Source organism: Artemia sp. Qi Xiang Cuo, chromosome 13, assembly GCF_049724085.1.
Source record: "Artemia sp. Qi Xiang Cuo chromosome 13, ASM4972408v1, whole genome shotgun sequence".
Taxonomy (NCBI): Eukaryota; Metazoa; Arthropoda; class Branchiopoda; order Anostraca; family Artemiidae; genus Artemia; species Artemia sp. Qi Xiang Cuo.
The window spans coordinates 63586089-63602941 of record NC_142806.1 but is presented as its reverse complement, the minus strand read 5'-3'; the positions used below and the strand labels follow the sequence as shown (position 1 = coordinate 63602941).

General features: G+C 35.7%; 1 protein-coding gene across 1 annotated transcript in view; it reads right to left on the bottom strand.

Annotated features, from left to right (window-relative positions):
• Window positions 1-10321, bottom strand: part of CaBP1 (Protein disulfide-isomerase A6 homolog CaBP1) — a 44631-nt gene extending 34310 nt beyond the window's left edge. The window contains exon 1 of the mRNA XM_089098859.1: window positions 10166-10321. Coding sequence (XP_088954985.1) covers window positions 10166-10184 — 19 coding nt within the window. The 5' untranslated portion in view covers window positions 10185-10321. The remainder of the gene's footprint in view (window positions 1-10165) is intronic.
• Between the last annotated feature and the right edge of the window lie 6532 nt (window positions 10322-16853).

Genomic DNA, 16853 nt, shown 5'->3' with positions numbered 1-16853 from the left:
AAGTAATATTTCAAAAATTTCAAGATTTCTGAGGAACAATTAACAGAAACTTTCTACATATAAGTAAGACTTTTGATGTTATATTGTTTTCTTGTACGTTTGTATTTAGCCAGGTCTATAACTGGCCCCCCTTAGGAAAATGGGGACATGCCTTTGTAATGGTAGCAACATACATATTTGGACAAAGTTTTCATTAGGGAATTTAATGGTAGTACTATTTTGTTATTACAGTGTTTCTTTCAGAACTCATACAAAACTTCTAGAGAAGATATTAGGCTATATTGTCAAAATTCTTACTTTATAATATACAGAAAGTAAGTATGAATCACCCTTTCTAGGTGGATACCCTTTCTAGATGGAAATACTATAATATTCTGAAATTACTTGGAAAAAAAATCTAGAACATGGTAGAATTCTAGTTTAGGAGCATTTTGATATCTTGGAGCTGAGCAAACTTTAGCAATGAATTTGGAGCCTAAAACATACAATAGAAAGGTATTGCCAAACTACTATATCTATCCTTTTCTTATTTCTAGGACTTTATACATGACAGGTCCTGGTCCTGTTGTTGGTCCTGTCGGAACTCAGCAAGGTGTGACCTCAATACAGTCAGATCTTGACAGCTTTGGCAAATGGGCCAAGACATGGAGGCTCAAGTTTAATGTTGAAAAGTGCAAGGTTCTCCATTTTGGAAGAAATAACTCACAATGGCAATATTTGATGTCAGCCAATGCTGGTGTGAGACAGCCACTCTCTGAGAGTCCCTCTGAAAGAGATCTGGGGGTTGTTGTAGACAAAGACCTTAATTTCAACTGCCACACCCGAGCTGCAGTAGCAAAGGCGAACCAAACTCTCGGTTTCATCAAACATACAAAGACAAGTAGATCCCCTGCAATAATCACAAAACTTTACAAGAGCCTGGTGAGACCAAGATTAGAATTTGGAATGTGTGTCGCCACGCCAATTAATAAAACAGACCAGATGGCTCTCGAGTCTGTCCAAAGACGGGCATCAAAATGCGTAAAGGGGCTCACAGACATGGAGTTTGAATACCGACTGCAGAGCCTCAAGCTACCAACTCTGACATACCGTCAGCGAAGAGGTGATATGATAATGACCTACAAACTGCTCAAGTCTGACGACAAGGACCTCTTTCAGCCTGCCCAGTTGTCAAGAACCAGGGGTCATTCAGCAAAGCTTTTTTGGAAGCCTGCTAATACAAGGAAGAGGAACCATTTCTTCTCCAACCGCATCATAAGCCTCTGGAACGATCTGAGCAAAACAACAGTGAGTTCACCATCCGTTGACAGTTTCAAAGCCAATCTTGATAAGGAATGGGAAACCAAACTATGGCTCACGCAATGGGATGAAGCTGATGTCCCGCAGCCCTATCATCACTAACTGGCATACACTGGACTTGTCCATATCGCTAGCAAGTGTGATTTAAGGTAATTTAAGGTAATTGATTGCAATGTGAAACATTATCAAGGTTTTTTTTTCTCATGAATTTAAGAAACAGACTTACAGATCTTTAAAACCTTATAATTTCATTTTTTTAATACAAAGATTGCATAAGGTCATCAAAGGTAAGTGTTCTTTGAAGGAGTAAAAAGTGGAAGTATGTGCTTCAAAATACCTCACCAGGATATTATTAATGCTCTAGATGCATTCCTGAGTTTTATTCACCTAACTCAACTGCTTCCCAAGATAACAAAAAAAAAAACCTAAATAGGAATTTTACCTTAAGTACTTACTTATATCAGTTCACAATGCACATTTTCCTTTACCCCCCCCCCCCAAAAAAAAATAATAATAATAATAATGAGCAAATATATAGCCCAAAATACAAAATTTCAAGCTGCCTAGCTGCCCTGACTCTTGCTTCTTCTTCTTCTATTTAACAGCAGGCGGGCTTTTCAGTAACACTATTTAGCCCTTTTCCTTTTGCTTCACTCTGTGGGCTACAGAGCTACTGGCTTGATTGCCTCATATTTATTAGATATATTCAGATATCTTTCAGCAGATCTTTCGACTCTAGGAGTTCAAATATAAGATGATAGATGTCGATTTCTATACTCTGTGTGCAGGTATAGTTGGCTAGGCTCTTGGCTGATAGTGGGATTTTGTGGTGTTTGAGCAACAGCAACTCTATAAGAAAATTAAAACAAATTTTCTTGTGAATTATTATCGCTTCTAATCAGCAGTTATACCAAACCAATCCTGCTCAACTCATCCTCAGGGCTATACTGTGGTGTTCTTCTCCCCATAGTATAGTGCAGACGGTTTGATATAATTCCATTTTCCCTTCTTGCTTTAGTTTTGTTTTTCTCTGTTTAAAGCTTTTTCCAATAGGCAATGTTTAGAAGTCCTCCAAAAAAAATGTCCCCCCAGATCCCAAATCAAATTCCAGTGAATGTGCCATAGTGAAAGATACCCATCTTGGCTGGTCAAGCACACTTTCTCAAAGTTCAAATGATAGCTCCAATTCGGAGAATAGGACAATGATAAGTGTAGGGGCTAATGTAACCATAAATGATGATAATGGGTTTCAAGAGGTCCTCTCTAGAAGTTCTAAAAAAGGAAAAAAATCTCCCCAATTAAAAGCATTTCCCCTCTCCCTGCCCAAGATCATCCCTCCAAAAACTTAGGAATTTACCTTAAAATTAATCCCACTACCCCCTTTGAAATAAAAATGATCTCTGCAATAAGAGATGCAATTTTTAAATTGCTAAAATCAATGTTCTCTCTTAACATTAACCGTGATGGATCTCTGCTAATAGCTGTAGAAGATCAGAAATCAGCAGATACAATAATTAACCTTAAATCCCTTCTGAATACCCCAATTATTGCATCTAATTGGAACCCAAAACAATCACCAACAAAAATAGTAGTATATAATGTTCCCCCAGAGATATCTACTCAGGAGTTAAAAGAAGGCCTTTCAGATAGGGCTGGAAACACAATCCCAGTTGAGGATGTTACCCAACTTGGAAAACCTAACTCTACTGGCCTAAAAACTAGTAGATCCTTCTTATTCACACTGAAGGATAAAATTGATATCCCAGAAAAATTATTCCTATTTGGGCAAATCAAACCACACAAGGAATACAAACCTAAGCCTATTCAGTGTCAGAAGTGTTTCAAACTGGGACACACAACAAACAAATGCAATGAAATTCTCCAAGAGTGTGGTAATTATAAATCTTTCCATCCTAAAGAGCTGACAACTTGCAACAACACTCAGCCTACATGCATCAATTGCAAAGGCCCACATGAACCTACAAATTAATCATTATGCCCTGCATACAGGAAAAGAGCTCTAACACTCCAAATATCAACAGAGAAGGCAATCCCATACCCCTTTGCAGCAATGGAAGCAAATGCTGCCCAACAATACCAAATAAAGCCTGTAATGAAACCAACCAAAACCCCCAAGTCAAATGCCCCCAAAGCATCAAGCCCCCCATATAAAACACCATCTTCTAATCCCCCTAGCTCAAATCCCTATCAGAAGCAATCACCAAGCCAACAAGCCTCCTTATCCGGTGAGATGAGGCCAGCCTGGCCCTCCCTCCCAAGAAGAAACAAACCAGAAACACTACCAGGAATTAATCCATTAACCAACAAACAGGATGCACTACCAAAAATGCAATCCCCAAATATATGCTTATTCATTCTAAACTGTAATGCAGTTCAGGCCATGAACATACATCAACTACAGAAAACAAAACTTATTGCAGAATTGGCAAAAATTTACATCCCAGATGATATGCTCATTCAAGCAAAAAAAGATCTTGCTTTACTTTTAACAAAGCTGAACATTGATACACAGTCATATGAAGAATAAATCAACAACACAACATTTATCAATACTCCAATGGAATGTAAGATCACTCACAGAAAATAAGCTAAATGAACTAATATCATTTATGAATAATAATTTGATTAATATTGCTTGCCTCCAGGAAACTCATTTAACCCAAAATCAACAAATTAAGTCTCTGGGATATACTATCCTGAGAAAGGATAGATCTTCAGAGAGAAAAGGAGGTGGTGTAGCTTTATTAGTTAATAATAATATAAAATTTTGTGGCATCAATTTTCCAGATTTTGAAAATGATGTTGATGTAATTGGTATAAGTGTTTGGCTGAATAATTTAAAAACCTACATAATAAGCTTTTATAACCCTAATGGCCAAACTTCAGATGCCAAGGATTTCTTTAATTATATAAATAATTCTAATATGATAAAAAACATCATTATTTGTGGTGATTTCAATGCCCACAGCCTTTTGTGGGGGAATAAACCAGCAAATAAAGCTGGTAAATTTATTGAGCATATGATTTCAAATAATAATGAATTAGCTGTTGCTACCCCTCCAAACCTAAATACATATTTTAACCCCAAAAGTGCCAAATTCTCCACAATTGACCTACAAATTGTGTCTCTAAATTTTTTGAACAAAATTTACATAAATAAAATTGATAGTCTGTGTACAGACCACTTTGCTATAGTTTGCTCCCTAAATGAACCTGCTGAAACTTCTTCTCATACTTCCAATTATATCAACACTAAAGCAAATTGGTCTATTTTCCAAAATAAGCTAAATGATGAAATTACAAGTTTCACCCAAAGTTCATGCATTTCTAACACAACAGTTGACACACATGCTGAAGCCTTGACATCTTTACTAATAAATACAGCTAATCATGCTATCCCCAGGACAACACCTAAGAAAACATTCCCTAAACAAATTCCTAAAGCATGGTGGACAAATGAGTGCCTAAATAAATGGAAGATAAAAAAGGCAGCTAGGACAGAATTCATAAAAAAACCAACACCTACTACATATTTAAAAAAATTACAAGCAGAATCTAATCTAAAAAGGACTATAATAGATGCTAAGTATAAATACTGGAATAATTTTGCAAATAATCTCTCCAGAGAAACGCATGAGCCAATTATACATAAAGTCATAAGCCACATATGTGGGAAAAAGACTTCTCCCAACCCACTCCTGTATGAGCTTATACATAATAATACCCATTATGACAATGATATTGAAAAGGCTAACCTATTTGCAACTCTTTTTGTTAATAAGCTAACATCAAACAATCAAAGCAATCTGTCCACAATTCCTATGAACCCTAGTTACCAACCACGCCCAGGATCCGAGTACATAACTAATCCATTTTCAATCCAGGAATTGAATAATGCAATACATCATATTAGGTCCAAAACTAGCAGCAGCTATGACAATATACACCCCACATGGATAAAGAATCTCACACCTTCATACAAACAAGAACTGCTAAATTGTTATAATCACGCTTGGGCATCCTCTAGGTTCCCCAATATATGGAAATGTTCGTCCCTCCTACCAATCCTAATGAAAAATAAACCAAATGATAACCCTGAGTCTTATAGGCCCATAATGATTACACCGGTGATGGGGAAAATAATGGAGAAAATGATTTATCACAGACTTCTCTGGTTTGTTGAGAAAAATAACATGATCCCACACACTCAAACTGGATTCAGGAAATACCACTCCTCAACAGATGCTTTCATTTTGCTAACAAATGCAATAAATGAATCTTTCTCAAAAAATAATATCCTAGTGGCAGCTTTCCTTGATTTTGAAGGAGCATATGACAATGTGAACCACCAAATCCTTTTAAATAAACTTGCAAACCTTGGAGTACCTCCCAAGCTAGTATCCTTTATTAAATCCTTCATAGAAGTGCGAAGTTTCATTGTTTGTGTTGGTTCAGCCTCTTCACCCCAAAAGACAATATCCAAAGGCCTACCTCAGGGAGCAGTCCTCAGTTGCCTCCTATTTGCCCTATATCCCTGGGACATGAACCTACTCCACACGAATCTACAATACGCTGATGATCTGGTGCTATGGTCATCTGGCAACACCTTTCAGATAGCACAGTCAAATCTGCAAAAGTCACTTTTCCAGTTTGAAAAATTCTCTCAACATTCAGATTTACCCATTGCACCCACCAAGTCAAAAATAATCCAATTTCACAGGAAGCGAAACCATGTTAATGCAAAACTAACTCTAAATAAAACAACTATTCCAGAAGATAATAATATTAATTACCTAGGTCTCATGCTTGACCAAAAACTTAATTTCCACCTCCACATTTCAAACACAATAAAAAAATGTTATAGAAAAGCAAATATACTAAAAAGACTTCTTTCCACACCCTGGGGTTGTAAGGAGAAAACCTTACTCCAGTTTTATAAATCACATATAAGACCCCATATTGACTATGGGCTCATTGTCTATGGTGCATGTGCAAAGACCCAGATGCAAAAAATTGAAACAACACAAAATGATATAATACGTCTCATATTTGGTCTTAGGAAACCCACAAGCACCAAGTCTCTGCTTATGGAGAGTGGATTAACAACAATAAGGGAGAGACGTAGCTTTCTCTTGATAAAACATCTTACAAAAATTGAATCAAATAGCTCACACACATTACATAATTGGTTAAGAAATCCAGCCATGTATAGAGGTATTGCAGATGAGTATGCCAATATTCAAAAGAAGTTCCCTGTACCAGCAAAGTCTATTGCACCTACTTTCCCCCAATCCCCTCCATGGAATTGGTCATCTCCCATAATAAATACTGAATTTTCAAAATGGAATAAAGATTTAACCCCCATTGCTTTTGTTCAGAAAAAATTTGCAGAACTTAATACAATTACCTATAAAAATCACTTCCAAATATTTGTTGATGGGTCAAAAATGAATGAGAAGGTTGCAAGTGGTGTTTTCCTTCCTCACCTGAAAATTGCAATGGGAGAGAGACTATTTAATAATTTATGTATAATGTCTGCTGAGTTAAATGCCATAATAATGGCATTAGAACACCTTAAGCAAAACCAATCTTTGATTGAAAATTCGAATAATATTATCATCTATTCTGACTCTTTATCAAGCCTTGAGTTGCTGGCCTCAGCTCTTCAATACAAGTTGGACATTGACACTTATCATTGTCTCAGTATTATTGATAATCTTGCTTCAAGTGGCATAAAAACTTACTTTCAGTACATTCCTAGCCACTCTGGCATAAGTGGTAATCATCAGGTTGATGAAATAGCAAAAAATTCTATAAATATTGACCAGCCAAGTGGGAGATCAATCGCAATTAGAGATATTTACCGATGGAGGCTATCAGATATTAATTTTAATAAGATTAATCCTATCCTTTCCCCCTTTCCCAATAAGTATCTTTCTAAAATTTATCATAGAATTCGTTCTGGAACAAATGGACTAAATTTCCTTGCATTCTCATATAAGCTTTCTAATTCAAGTGGTTCAATTCCCCTGTCCCCTCTTTGCAGGCATTGTAATATGAATAATGAAACAATTGACCATTGCCTATTTGAATGTAATATGCTGACGTCTGCACAACATACCTTGCTTTCTAAACTGTTAAAATACTTCAAACACCACAAAATCCCACTATCAGCCAAGAACAAGACTCTTGCTGAACAAGGATTTACTTGTGATCTTCTTCTTCTTCTATTTAACAGCAGGCGGCTTTTCAGTAACACTATTTAGCCCTTTTCCTTTTGTTTCACTCTGTGGGCTACAGAGCTACTGGCTTGATTGCCTCATATTTATTAGATATATTCAGATATCTTTCAGCAGATCTTTCGACTCTAGGAGTTCAAATATAAGATGATAGATGTCGATTTCTATACTCTGTCTGCAGGTATAGTTGGCTAGGCTCTTGGCTGATAGTGGGATTTTGTGGTGTTTGAGGTATTTTAACAGTTTAGAAAGCAAGGTATGTTGTGCAGACGTCAGCATATTACATTCAAATAGGCAATGGTCAATTGTTTCATTATTCATATTACAATGCCTGCAAAGAGGGGACAGGGGAATTGAACCACTTGAATTAGAAAGCTTATATGAGAATGCAAGGAAATTTAGTCCATTTTTTCCAGAACGAATTCTATGATAAATTTTAGAAAGATACTTATTGGGAAAGGGGGAAAGGATAGGATTAATCTTATTAAAATTAATATCTGATAGGATTTTATTGATAATCAGGATTTTATTCTACATGGAGACTTTAATCTAGTGGTTTTCAAATGGGTTGGGGGCATAGTGCATCAAAGCTCTATTACCAGTAATCTATTTGTTGAATACCTAGGGAACTAAGTCCTGTATCAAGCAATAGACCAACTAACCTGGTATACGAACAACCAGACCCCATCTGTACTAGCTTTGACAATATCTAAACAATCACTAAACATATCATAAACAAAGGTACAATCCCATTTTGCAGGCCTCTCTAAAGAAGTCAAACAAGAGATGCTAATGTCAAACAGGAGAGATGCATTGAAAAACCCATTTTTACAAGATGATTCAAGACACTGCTGTACAGAAATACATTGTAAAGCATGGTTTTAAGATATTTAAAGTGTTGTTTTTTGGAGTTTAGATGGGGGAAAAGGTACCTAGGTTAGGTTAGATTACATATTTAATATATGCAATGCTTTGCCCAACACCCCCCACCCCTAATGTGTAAATATATAGCCCAAATTTGTTCTTAAACTATCATACAGTCATCCTATTTTATTTCATTAGCATCAACCATATTTACTTTTTAGAGAGGCCTGCAAAATTGGATAGTACCTAAACTACAGAACTTATCAACTTTCTGGGTTGTGAAGAAAAATACTAGTATGACCAGGATCAACATCAAATAGGCTAGTTTTTATTGTGACAGAAACTTTAAAACAATCTTGGGGCCAAATTAAGCAAGAAAAAAGTTAGACTTACTGTAGTTCACCCTATAGGCTGTATTTTGAAATCATCTTTTGTATATAGATAGCCAAGGGACATATCTGGCCCCAAAGGGGACAGAAGATGGATGCATCATGCTAACAGTCATTACAGGTAGCATAGCCTAGTAGCAATCTAGTTAGCCAACAAAGCAGTTCCTGGGGGGGGGGGCAACAGGGGCAAATGCCTTTTGCACTATGGCTTGGGGGTACCATGGCTGGAGTATCACCCACTTTGATCTAATTTTCACTTTGATTAGGCTTCTTTTTTTTTACTTACATTAGAGTTGGGAGGGGGATGCTGTAGGCTAATTAAATTTGGTAAATTTTTGACAGTTCATATTATTGACTTGCAAATAAAGTGAACATACTACTCAATGCCTTTTTTTATGCTCTTTAGAAATATAGGCTAATAATCACTTTTGTTGGAAATGAATTTTACCCCCACCAATATATATACCAATTCAGGGTATATATTTGCACATTAGGGGGTGGGGGTAAAGTTAAAACTTACCTCTCATTTGCATCAGAAATAAACTTTACCCCAACCCCCCTAATGTGCAAATATACACCCTGAATTGGTATATATAGGCCTAGGGGTGGTGGTAAAATACATTTCCAACAAAAATGATTGTTATAGCCTATTTAGAAAGAGTATAAAAAAGGCATGAGTAGGCTAGTATGTTTACTTTATTCCTAAGTCAATAATATGAACTGTCAAAATTTACCTTAAATTTTCCTTGGGCACCACCAACTCTAGGAGCAGCTCTCATAGCAAGCTAGCCTAGCCTAGGTGTGGCAACCTGAGCTAGGCTAATAGCCTAGCCTAGGAAAGTTTTGGGTCAATATATACAAAATCATATTATTGAGTTAGGAATAAAGCGAATACACCATTTGATGCCTTTTTTTATGCTGATTACGAATATAATAAACATTTGTATTGGAAATGAATTTCATCCCCCCCCCCGATATATGTCAATTCAGGGTTAGGTTAGGTATAGCCTATATAGGGGGGAGGGCTGAAATTCATTTCTGATAGAAATGCTTATTATATTCGTAATCAGCATAAAAAAGGCATCAAATGGTGTATTCACTTTAGTCCTAACTCAATAATATGATTTTGTATATATTGACCAAGTTTTGATTGGGGAAAATAGTGCTAGGCCTAAAACTATTTGTTATTATAGAACCTCCTTAACAAAATGAGTCGGCTCGTCAAACAGGGTTCTTGAAGTAAATTGAGGTACACCTATTAAGAGCTTAGAATTCAATTGGACCTAGACAAGCTCAAGCCAGTCAAAGAAGGCAATTAATAAATAGGCTATTTTGACCTGAGCAAATTCTTACCTAAGAGTTTGAAGTTCATTCTTGGTCCCTTCCAGATATTCCGGAAATTGTCCTTAAATAAAATGCGTTCAAGGCTACTAGGTACCCTAATGTGCTCTTCTTAGAAATTCAAACACGTTTGGAAGATTGGAAGGCTCAAGTTTTAAAATTCTAGGAACACTTCTAGCTCAATGATTGGCGGAAAAAGAATTTGCTGTGCCCTCTGTAAAACTCTCGCTGCTGTCGCTAGATGCCAGCGTTAGTTCCAATAATAATGATAATTTATTTCTAAAGGGCTGGGCACACATAGCTGATTTTGGGAACTGATTTCCAAATCAGCGCCGATTTTAAAAGAAATCGGTGTCGATTTGAGCTTGAAAAATTTTCTTGTTTTCGGCGCCGATTTACAAAATCAGCGCCGATTTTCATCATGATCATCACAAAAAAAAAAAGGATACAAATAAATAGTCAGCCAGAGATGTATGTGGTGAAAGACTCCGCTACTGAGCTGAGAACTAAGCTGAGATCAATCATGCAACTATAATTAAACTTCAGTTGACTATTTGTGTCTATGGTTTTTTTTTTAAATCTCGTGCAGTAAATTTTTCTTTCAACAAATTTTTCTTACCGCTATCGTTTGTCCGCTGATGCTGAAATCGGTTTCCGAAATCAGCTACGTGTGCCCAGCCCTTAACCCACTATTAGAAAAATGTTAAACAATGGAGAAAACAAGGGAGATGGAGAAAAAATTATAAAAAAAGCACAGATTCAAGAACATGCACAGGAGGCAACTGACTTACATTTATATCTGACAGTATTTGATAGCTACAGCAATTTTTCCAAAAACATTCTGTTTCAAATCTATGTATTATCTTCCAATTACGGTAACAATGCAAATGAAAAAGCAAGAAATTACAGAAATACTGAACACGAATTATAAAAAGATCTTTCTTTTCAAAAGTGGTTAAAAAAAACCCAGCAGGGGCATAGCTGCAGTATTTTCATTGGGGAGGGGTGGGGGCAAGATGGGGTGCAATTAAAGTAGTTGCTGTTCAAGCGGCAGTGAAGGAAAGTAACTATTTAACAAACACACTACTAGGGGAATTTGAAAACATTACGCAATACATAACAAACAATAAACACACATAAAACAATCATAAATATAAGTGCTGGTGCTTGGCTTTTACTAAAATTGTCAGCAAAGAGCTGCTGCAGACGACAGTTGTAAAGTATGAACAAGCTGTCGGGTGCGCAAAAGGGAAGGCCATATACAATGGTTTTTTTCAGCCAGATTCATCACTAACTCCAGTTCCTTCAACCCCCACGCTCAGTAGAGGATACTCAACCTCATAATTGAACCAAGTTCTATACTAAAAGCCCCAGGTATCGTGCTATTCATTTGCTTGCAATTTTGAATGGATTTTGTCTCTGAAAGGTTTAATGTATTGTACTAAACTTTCAGTACTCGGGATTTATTAAAATATTAAATTTTTTATTAAGTTGATTTATTTGTAGTTTCACCGATTTATATTAATAAATAGCATTAATATCACTGGGCCACATAAAGCCGAAACAAAAATCATAGGCAGCGCAATAGGGCAGTTTAAATAAAGATACATGATAAGTCAAAGTATTAACACAAATTGTGTAACATTATATTGTGATATATTCAACACTTTAAAATAGCGACCGTAATTTAAATTTGAAAGTATTCAAAAATAAAGTTAAGTATTCGAAAAATAAAATTAATTTTTCGAAAAATTCAAAAAATTATCAACCTATCTGTTGGGCATTGCTTGACAAAGAATATCCAGAAGATCTGAACAAATCTTGGCACCATTGCGGCAGAAACCTTAAATTAATGAAAAATTAAACAAAAATATTAAATAAAATTATAATTAAATAAAAGCTATAAATAATTAAAAATTGTCTGGGATTCCAATTGGAAGGGAAAATTTTGATTCCTAGAGTTTTGAAATTACCTTCACCTTTGTATCTTAAAAAAAAGGATTACACAAAAGTTTATCTTGTGAAATCAGGGTATACATTTTCGAAGGGGGGGGGGGGGTTACATTGAAAACCGTTTTTATATCTGTAATTCCCCTTACAAGCAAAGCTCGGTCTCATAGTGCAGCATAATACAACTGATAACAGTAAAAAAAGAGAATGGGTTGGTATAGCTTATACGTGCACACAAAATTTCTTTAACTATGAGAATATATATTTATATTTTGTTTAAATTCCCTTTATTCTATTCTCAGTAGATATTTCTCGCAGCACACCGATACACATAAATGTCCCAGACTTAGCGCTGGCGTTGTGTGAAATGCGACTAGTTTCAGTCACAATTCTTAATTTTTTTTTTTTGAGCTGGTTAAAAGAAATATTTAGAAAAGCGAAAATAGCAAGAAATCAGTACGGTATTATACGTAGTGGCAGTTCTACATTTATTAATAGTATCTGAATCCGAAACAGAAGGAACAGGATGTTCTTGTTGCTTGTTAAGCGTTTGAATTAAAATAACGGAATTTGGAGCTTACAAAACTAGAACTTGGAGCTCATATTAGCTATTATTAATAGCTCTTATAAGGCATTTCAATGGCAAAAAAAAATAATCAGAGTTTCAATTAAATACTGGAAATAAAAATTTCAATAAGTAAAGGATTCCTAGAGCAGATCCCTCTCGAACAAATTCATTGACCAAACGACAACCGATTTGACCTATTTAGTTATAGCACGAATATCGTTATAAAAAGCAATAAGTCTTGTTTTCTTTTTCAATGATTTCTTTTTCATTCAGGAAATTAAATTCACTGCATATCTACCTTTTAATTCTTCAATGATTTCATTTCTGTCCTAAATGTAGATTTAAAGGGTGTATTCATTTCCACTTTTGAAAGTTTTGAAACACGAGAATCTAATCTTGAAGTGATAGATTTTAGGAAAAAAACGCCTTAAATATCAGTGGAACAAACTGATCTGAGCAAATTTGGTGAAACAGGAAGCATAGAACATTTCTCAATTTTGCCATTAGCTGGGTTCGCATTTTTACTTGATGATAAGGTTTCAAAAGCAGTATGTTTGGAAAAAATATTAACGTGGAACATATTATGAAGTGTAATGGACCCCTAGTTTTCTCGTTTTCCTTATGTTATAAACGAGCATGGATAAATTTTTATGAATTTATCTGCTCCAAATAAAAATCAAATTTGACACTTAAAACGAGCAACAGTTTTAAAGCTACTTAAAAAATTATAGGTTTCCTCCAAATTATTGGGGGAGGGGAGCAACTGCCATCCTCCCCCTGCCCCCCTCACTCAACGACACCACTGAAAACCGGAGATATAAAAATGAAGAATCACAGAACAAAGAAAAAAAAAATGCACAGAGTTTGGCGATTATATTTCCATCAATTACCAACAATCTTTGATTACCCAACCTAAACCCCCAGCTTGAAGTAGGAAACTAGCTTTCATCGGAAAGTAAATTTGTAGGTATGTTAATATTCAACCACCGAAAAGATAAGACATAACCGACAGACAATTTTTAAAAACAAGGGAAGAGGAGAAAGAGGGAGAGGAACCAAAAAAAGGTACTCGTATTTATCAACACTCAGGTACTGGTCAATGCATACAAATGCTTCTCTTATGTAACTTTCTGATTTTGAAAGGCTATTTTTAGATCTACTTATAACTGAAAGGTTATCCGTATAGGCTAGGTATGACACGTTAGTGAAATAATAAAAATAAGTTGGAAGTACATTCAAATTTCTGATTTAAATAAACCAGGAGACAAAACTCCTCCTTGCCGGACTCCTTTTTGAAAATGGATGCGTTGATTACTAACAGAACCATTAACTTCTAGTTTATGAAATGAACACGAGTACTAATATTTGAAAAGGAAAATGATGGACATATTAATAACATTAAAAGATAAAGAACGCAATAGCTGAAAATGGTTATTAAAATCAAAGGTCTTATGCCCGTGCCAAATTATAGTCACACTTGTCGATAAAATCAAAATTATGCACAACTACAACGCCAATTATTTTCGCGGTTCGTAATTTCTCGAGTTGAACATTGTTCAACTTTCAAACATAAATTTCTTGACTGACCAATCAGAGTTAAGGTTTAAGGCATAATTTTTAAAACTAGAAAAGATGGAAACTTAGAACAGCGGTTTTTCTATCTGGGAGAGGAATATGACAAAAGTTAATAAGACTTAGTATTAGTAGAGAATGGATTGACACAAATTATTGTTGGTGCAAACTCTTTAAACTAATTTCTTGCAGTCTTAATTTTTTGCTTTTTAAATACAAATGTGACGCTAAAATCAAGAAAATTGCCTTGTCATTCATGCTATTTGGCTTCCTTTATTGATAGATGTGACTATGATGTGGCACGGGCATTAGAAGTATCAAGCAGACAAGGGTGAATATCACAGTTATTATGAGACGAATACAGAACAACAGGAAACAGAATATGGTGGGCATAACTGAATCCGACACCAGGCTGGAGCCCAAGCTGACTTCCCCCAAAATCAGTACCAGAAGTAATACGAGGAAGAAGTGTATATTCTAAAACTTTACTAAGTTTACAATATGCCATAATAGGACTACCGTCAACAAAAAAATGAATTATCCAAGGGTCTGCCAGGGCTTAAGCCGTGCCATAGATAGAAAATTAATAGCTTATTAATTCAGCTTCTGATTTCAAAATTCCCAAGTCTTTAATTAAACAGAGTCTATCTTTCCCCTAATCCATTTGCCATCTGTTGTGTTTAAAATAAAGTGTTCACACATTAAAGTTTGTTGATTTGCCTTACATTATTTTTGTAAAATACCAACTGAGGACAAGGCTTATTTCTTTGATTTAATAGTGTAAGGCTTTTACCCCAAAAGTATCAGTTTGTAGATATACGACCTAGATGATGAACTATGAATGAATAAAATTTTAAGACAAGCCCCAATTATTTTACATACAATGGATACAGAATCAAAGAAAAGATGAAAACCAGCCAAGCTTGTCCAGGCAAAAGTCCAAGTCTTTTCCCACAAATGAATTAGTTTGTAAGTTTGTAAGAAAACTAGCAAATACGAGGCGTGTTTTTTAATTAAGGACCGTTTGAACATAAGTACACATCGAAAGATTGTTTAAAAAAAAAGAAGTATTTTCAGAAAGTGCATACGTTACTCTATTTTTCGACAAAGTTACCAAGTTTCTTAAAATACTCATCATACCTCTCAAATAATTTTAAAGTAAAGTCTTTATAACAACTTGCCACCGGCTCCAATAACCAAAAGTTTACTGCTGTTTGATGTCGTCATCATATTTTTAACGGTTGCCACTGAGGTGGCAACCTGTTGAACTGGAGAAGAAACATGGGTTTTGCATATCACGCCCAAATCGAGGTAACAGAACATGGAATGGAGATATACACAGTCCCCTGAAAATTTGAAGGCCGAACATCCTCTCTCCCAGCGCGAAATCATGGCGTCGGTGTTTGGGAATAGGCATGGTGTTTTTTTGGTCGAATTCTTGCAACTGAGGAACCATTATCAATGCAGAAGCATACTGTCTAACCCTCAGAAAGCTCCGCAGAGCGATAAAAAAAAAACAAAAAAACTTGGCTTGCTGACAAAAGAAATTGTCCTTCTTCATGACATTGGAAGACCTCACACTGCTGGTCAGGCCCGTAATTTGTTGGACAGTTTTGGCTGGGAAGTTTTAGACCACCCACAATACAGTTCTGATCTTGCGCCGAGTGATTACCATCCGTTTCTCCCCCTCAAGCAACACCTCAGTTGCCAACATTACAATGATGATGACGACGTAAAAACGGAAGTGGATTCCCGGTTTGCGGAACAGGCGGCAAGTTTTATACAGAGGTTACTTTAAAATTACTTGAGAGGTATGATAAGTGTTACAACAAACTTGGCAACTATGCTGTCAAATACAGTAAAGTATTCACTTTTTGAAAATAAATTTACTTTTTTTTAAATAATAATTCGTTGTGTACTTATGATCAAACGGACCTTAATTAAAAAACACGCCTCGTATTTGACAAACGATGAATAGAAACGAAAGAAAAAAGAACACCAAGCCACTATCTGTCTCACTGGGATTACCCTAAAAAAAATTTTATTATTTAATGGTCTCCCGGTGCCCGACTCTGGGCAAATGCCGCAGGGGAAAATTCCTGGTTTTTTATTTCAGCTTTGGCTTTAAAAATTCTTAAATCTTTAATACAGAGTCTAACCCCCCCCCCCACCCGCACTCTTCTTTCCAGCTGTCGTGTATATATACAAAAAAAAGTTTTCTCGCATTAGTGTTGGCTGATTAGCCTTGTATTATGTTTTTGGGAAATGCACATCTTGTTTTTAATGGCACATCAAGCATAATTTTGAGATACCTGAAGATTTTCTTCTTATAGAAGATGTCTGATTAATGAATACTTTCCAGAATGGAAAGTATTCATTAATAGTTCAATGGCCGAGTGGACTTGAAATCATAGGGCAATTTTAGCTTTGGGATACAGCTCTATTAAAAAGTTGGTTCCTAAAAAGGGCCAACAAGCTTTTTCTCCAATTGGCTTGAAAGTTTCAAGGATCATTGCCTGGGCTAGGGAGACCACAAGTTTCATTGAAATTCAAAGAGTCTTGCGAGCCGTGAAATGGTCCAAAAAACTTGTCCTTCTTGATTAATTTGAA